This window comes from Castanea sativa, chromosome 11 (assembly GCF_040712315.1).
Source record: "Castanea sativa cultivar Marrone di Chiusa Pesio chromosome 11, ASM4071231v1".
Classification (NCBI taxonomy): domain Eukaryota; kingdom Viridiplantae; phylum Streptophyta; class Magnoliopsida; order Fagales; family Fagaceae; genus Castanea; species Castanea sativa.
In genome coordinates this window covers 34,701,706-34,707,705 of record NC_134023.1, presented here as the reverse complement: position 1 = coordinate 34,707,705, position 6,000 = coordinate 34,701,706, and the positions used below count along the sequence as shown (strand labels likewise).

The window sequence follows — 6,000 nt, the reverse complement described above, 5'->3', positions numbered from 1 at the left end:
TTATAATTTTTTAAGTTGAGTTCAAACTTACAATTTACAACCCCAGATTTCAAAACTAGATCCAATTTAGACTAACTTGCAAGATAATCCAAGCTAGAATAATAAGTTATAATTATTGTTAGTTTTAACTATAATCATATGTAGAAACTAGAAAGCCATAGTTAAATATTTAGGCTCAAGATTGATGTATTCCAGATTCAAAATATACAAATCTCCCAACACTGCCCAAGTGAAATCATGTAGTTAATTCATTTGAATAACTGCTGTAGTAATACGAAACTTGCAATCTTTAGATATTATGAATCCTAGCCAGCAAGAAAACTTTTCCTTTTTCCCCCCTTCTCTTGATAAGAAACCAACAACGAAAATTATTACAAGTCATGCATTACTATACACGAAATCAGAAAAGGTACAAAAATTTAAAATAAATATATTTGCAAATGGTCATGTTCTACTTTATTGAACTGCTAATCTCTGGAGATGATCCAAGAAGACCTCAAAGCTAACATCGTCAGTGAAGATAACATCTCCTCCCGGTAGAGGACCATCAGAGTTATATGTAGCCGAAGGATTCAATTTTGCTAAGAGAAAACGAGCCTGCAAAAACCATCAAAGATGTTAATCAACCAAAAGCAGTGGCCCATTACATCTTAAAGATGAATCATTAGATTCTTCCGTCTAGGTTATGGTGCAAGCTTACAGTGACTACCATTTTATCAATTAAAGCCAATCTAGCATGGGAAGACATCTTTTATAGGGAGGATGGTAGTGAAAAAGAAAAATTTCCATGACAATTACAATTTAAGCCATTGCTTAACACATTTGTGGGGTCAAGAAATTAAGGAGTACCTGGGAGCCATGCTGATCACATATGACTAGGCGAGGTACTGGAAACCTTTCTTTGATTATTGAATCTGCCTCATCACGGGGAGCTTGTAGCAAGTGGGCAAATGCCTGCAAGCACAGAGCTTTTGAGTGTATCGTACTATCAAGTTGCAAAAGATTTGAAAAAATGAATGTTATCCAGTATAAGCAGACCATTAATAACAGATTTAGGAGCAATAACATTTCAATGTAAGTTAATTTAGAGATATGTGAAATAGAATACCCTCTTGGACCTTGCCAACATTTGGCTGGGATAAGTCATGAGAGGAATAAATATTTCACGACATGCTAAGCCAACTCAAACTATAATGTTTATAAGGACAACAGAGCTATAAATTAGTGATCATGCATGCCCCCAAACCACAGACTGTTCAACCCCATACAGATGATTCTTCTTGTGACCAAGTTATGTATTAGTCCCATGGCCACCTCACAAATTTGGCACAAATCTTCATTTATTACCCATGGAGTTATGGTTATCTTCAGACAAACTTAGGAAATAACAATATATCATTTTTATAAGATAAGTAGTTCCTAGAGTCAATACCACATGGTGTTCAAAACAAGGTTATGAAATTACAATAGAAGAAACTCTTAAACTGCTAAAACTTATAAAACAAACAGAAATAGTTCAGCTCCTAGAGATGAAAATGCAAGTTTTCCTGATGTGCTAGCAGAACTGCCAATATGCTGAAGGGTAGCTCATCTCTTGCTTAAGGGAGTAATTTCATGAACTAGTGATAATGCTATACATCTCTTAAAATTGAATTTAACATTGGGAACTAAGCATAAGCTTCAACATAGTATTAAAATGGACAAAACTTAAGTATAGTTCCTTAAGTGATGCACCTTACATTCCCTAATTAAAGTCAACTATGTGACTGCATTGGTCATAAGCCATAAAGTTAGTTGAATTTAAACATCCTTAAGGGAAGATCACATTTTTGTGTTGCATGGTTAAATTTAATTGGAAACCTAATATTCATCTCCTACATAATTGTAACTGATATTTTCCCTATTAAAATCACTCTCAAAGACATCATAAACTAAAAAGAACCATCACATTTAAATATTGCTCAGATGTTGAACATCTAGATATCAATCAAGTTTCTAGCACATTAATTTGTCATTTAGCTCACAGAATCCCATAACTTTTCATGAATCTAACTTAATTCCCATGTTTGGTTTACTAACACAATACGTTCTAGGAATGTCACTTTCCAACGGGAATCATATTCTCATGTTTTATGGGAATGAGATTACCACAACAATAGTGATGATATAAGATTCCCACCAGATGGAAATATAAGATTCCCAACAATAGTGATGATATAAGATTCCCACCAATTGATCCCTTCTAGGATTCTTATGATGGTTACAACCTGGAGAGCACCAGTCACTATTCAGAACAGTTTTCATATACTATTCATCTACAGCACCAGTCACGGTTGATGAACAGCCAGTATTTCGGACAAGTCACTATCTATCTACAGCACCAGTCACTGTTGATGAACAGTTCCAAAAGACAGAACACTATTCATGAACAGTAAAAGTCACTATTCATAAGCAGTACCAACGCTACTTTCCAGAGTTGTTTGCTTTCGGTGGAAAAGGTTTTCACCCTCGGTAAAAGCATTTAACTCTCCGGAATTTCAGCAATCAGGATAGAGGATCCAAAGCTCCCTTCAGCCTATATAAGGAAGCTCAAGTCCCAGTCTTCGGCAGATCTAATTGGAGTCCCAATTGAAATATCTCACTTGTAATACCAACTCTTTACAACCCTTAGTATTGTAATTGGACCTTCAATTTGGATGTACCATTTGCACCTGCTGAAGACTAGGACTTGAGATTCCTTATATAGACTGAAGGGAGCTTTGGATCCTCTATCTTGATTACTGAAATTCCATAGAGTGAAATGCTTTTACTGAGGGTGAAAACTTTTTCCACCAAAAGTAAACAGTAACTCTGGAAAGTAGCGCTGGTTACTGTTCATGAATAGTGTTTCGTCTTTTGTCTTTATACGGCAACTGTGTTCTAGAACTGTTCATCAACAGTGACTGGTGCTGTAGATGAATAGTAACTTGCCTGAAAACTATTCTGAATAGTGACTGGTGCTATCCAAAGGAACTTAATTGCTATCCAGATTGTAACCATCATAAGGATCCTGGGAATCTTGGAAGGGATCAATCAGATTGCTGTTGACTGAAGCTTCTAAGGAGGCAGGAGAAACCTTTTCTTCTGACTCTAACTGTTCTATTCGGAGGAGCAATTGCTGAGCAAGATCTTTTAATTCTTTGCTATTTCCGGCGACCTAGACGGAGTCTATACTAGACTGAGACCTTGATTTCTGAGCAATGGCTCTTTGAACTGGAGGAGGGAAGTCCTAATGGAGCTGACTAATGACCTAATCAATCTTAAGGCTATCACTCCTCATGGTTGTCTTCTCTAATCGGTATCATAAGCATCAGATGGATATCCATCATAGGGATCCCATGGTGGATTATAGTTTGAGGCCGACTGGGGCCATGTAATTACAAAGATAAAGGCCAACTGAGGCCATTTGGTTACAAATGTAAGAACCGATTGGGGAAATACAAGTGTAAACTGGGGATGCCATCTAATTACAATACTAAAGGTTGTAAAGAGATGGTATTACAAGTGAGATATTTCAATTGGGACTCCAATTGAATCTGCCGAAGCTGGGACTTGAGCTGCCTTATATAGGCTGAAAGAAGCTTTGGATCCTCTGTCTTGATTGCTGAAATTCCGAAGAGTGAAATGCTTTTACCAAGGGTAAAAACCTTTTCCACCGAAAGCAAACAGTAACTCTGGAAAGTAGCGCTGGTACTGTTCATGAATAATGACTTTTACTATTCATGAATAGTGTTGTCTTTTGTCTTTATATGACTGCTGTGTTTTGGAACTGTTCATCAACAGTGACTAGTGCTGTAGATGAATAGTGACTTGTCCGAAATACTGGTTGTTCATCAACAGTGACTGGTGCTGTAGATGAATAGTATCTGAAAATTGTTCTGAATAGTGACTGGTGCTATCCAGAAGAACTTAATCGCTATCCAAGTTGTAACCATCATAAGGATCCTGAGAATCCTGGAAGGGATCAATCGGATTGCGGTTGACTGAAGCTTCTGAGGAGGCAAGAGAAACCCTTTCTTTTGACTCTAACCTCTCTAATTGAATGAACAATTGCATTGCAAGATCTTTTAATTCCTTGCTAGATTTTCCAGCGACTTGGACGGAGTCTAGGCTAGACTAAGACCTTGATTTCTGAGCAATGGCTCTTTGAACTGGAGGAGGGAAGTCCTTATGGAGCTGACTGATGACCTGATCAATCTTAAGGCTATCCCACCATTTACCAAAAATTCGGTGTCTAATAAATTGGCATTGATTGCATAATTCCACATGCTAATCCAGTGGATCCTGTACATGACTGTCATATGCAGAATTGCTAGAAATTGGGAACCATGGCTTGAGGCTTGGAATTTAGAGTCAAAATACCTGAGGGCGTCTTGTAAAGGTTCTGGGAAAATCTGGGGAATTGATCCAAACATTTTCCACCATTTGAGGAACCATGAAGGTATTGGACTAGAGAACTTTTTGTCAAACATCAAGAACCATGAATGATCAAAGTTCTTATTTTGGTAGAAGAGAACTTTCTCAAAGGCGTCCATGTAGTCATAATAACTATAATGGAGTTCTAAACCTGTGAGAGATTTGAGACCTGTGAGTTTTTTGAGCAAGGAGGGGTGTCTTCCCCATTCTTTGCAACTAACAAAGCCTGTGATGATAAACTTGTGATAGAGGACTACTGAGGGGTCCCCCTTGTTCATGATGTTTTCTATTCGAGCAGATTTTTCCTAAATAAGGATGCTCTTATAGAACTTGATATTTTTCTATGGGTGTTTTGGGAGGAAGTGCCATTCTGGGGGCAAGACTTCCATGGCAAGGGCTAAGGGATCTTTTATATGAACTAGATGAGGTTCAATATAAGAGAAATGTTGGACGAAAGATTTCTTAACATAAGAAGATCTTCCTTTTCTGGTTGGGTAGAAAGAAGGCTTTTGGGACTGTAGGGCTGAACTATAGGATTTGATCATCCTAGGGGTGATCATCCTAGGAGGTGGAGTGAGTAGGGCTGAGCTATAACTGGGTTGACCATAGGGTGGCCTTTCGTAGTTTGGTTTTGGGATTGTAGAAACCAAATAACGATTGGCAATGGTCAATGGGGAAACTGGTACTAGGGTGCCAGGGTTCTTTGCCTAACTGGTACCACCAGGGGTTTGCTGTTTAGGCATCTTTGGCGTTGTATGGGTTTCTTCCCAGACATCCTGGTTCGGACTTTGCAAAAATTCACGGGTGAGGAAATCAAGGATACTATTCTGGGTTCCCTCTATGAATTCTATATCAAAGTCAAAAATTGAAAAGATGGCTTGCCATCGTGCAAAAATCTGTTTTGATGCAATGTTTTGAACATCTTTTTCTAAAACATGTTTTGCAGATTTACAATCAATCCTTATTAAAAACTTTTGGTTCAAAAGATCACTTTGAAATTTTGAAAGGCAGAGTACTTTAGATAATATCTCTTTCTTAATAGTATTATAATTAATCTGAGTAGGAGTCCATATTCCTGAATGGAAACAGACGATTTGTTCAAGGGAAGTGGGAGTAAGACGTTGGAGAAGGATGCCACCATAACCTATGTTAGAGGCATCTGTCTAGACAATCTTGAAGGATTTGACTGCGGGAATTCCTAAGCAAGGGAGGGTCTTAACATATTTCTTGATTTCTTGGACAACAGCAGTATGGGTTGGAGTCCAAGGTGGTGGATTTGTTCGAAGTCTATCAAAAAGGGGTTTGCATTGTTGCCTGAGATTTTGATAGAAATCAGAAATGTAATTGAGAGATCCTAGAAATCTTTGAAGCTAGGTTTTATCTAGGATTTGATCTGGAAACTTATTAGCAAACTATATAGCTCTGTCTATAGGTTTGATAACACCATGATTAATATCAAAACCTAAGAATCGAACTTTAGTTTGGAAAAGTTTGATTTTTGGGGCTGAAACGACAAGACCATTGAGCTTGATGGTATGGAGAAAT

General features: G+C 37.7%; 1 protein-coding gene across 1 annotated transcript in view; it reads right to left on the bottom strand.

Annotated features, from left to right (window-relative positions):
- Nucleotides 1–158: 158 nt before the first annotated feature.
- Nucleotides 159–6,000, bottom strand: part of LOC142617230 (protein transport protein SEC23 C) — a 32,308-nt gene continuing 26,466 nt past the window's right edge. Inside the window, exons 11-12 of the mRNA XM_075790001.1 lie at nucleotides 850–954; nucleotides 159–597 (exon numbers count right to left, since the gene is read on the bottom strand). Coding sequence (XP_075646116.1) covers nucleotides 457–597; nucleotides 850–954 — 246 coding nt within the window. The 3' untranslated portion in view covers nucleotides 159–456. The remainder of the gene's footprint in view (nucleotides 598–849; nucleotides 955–6,000) is intronic.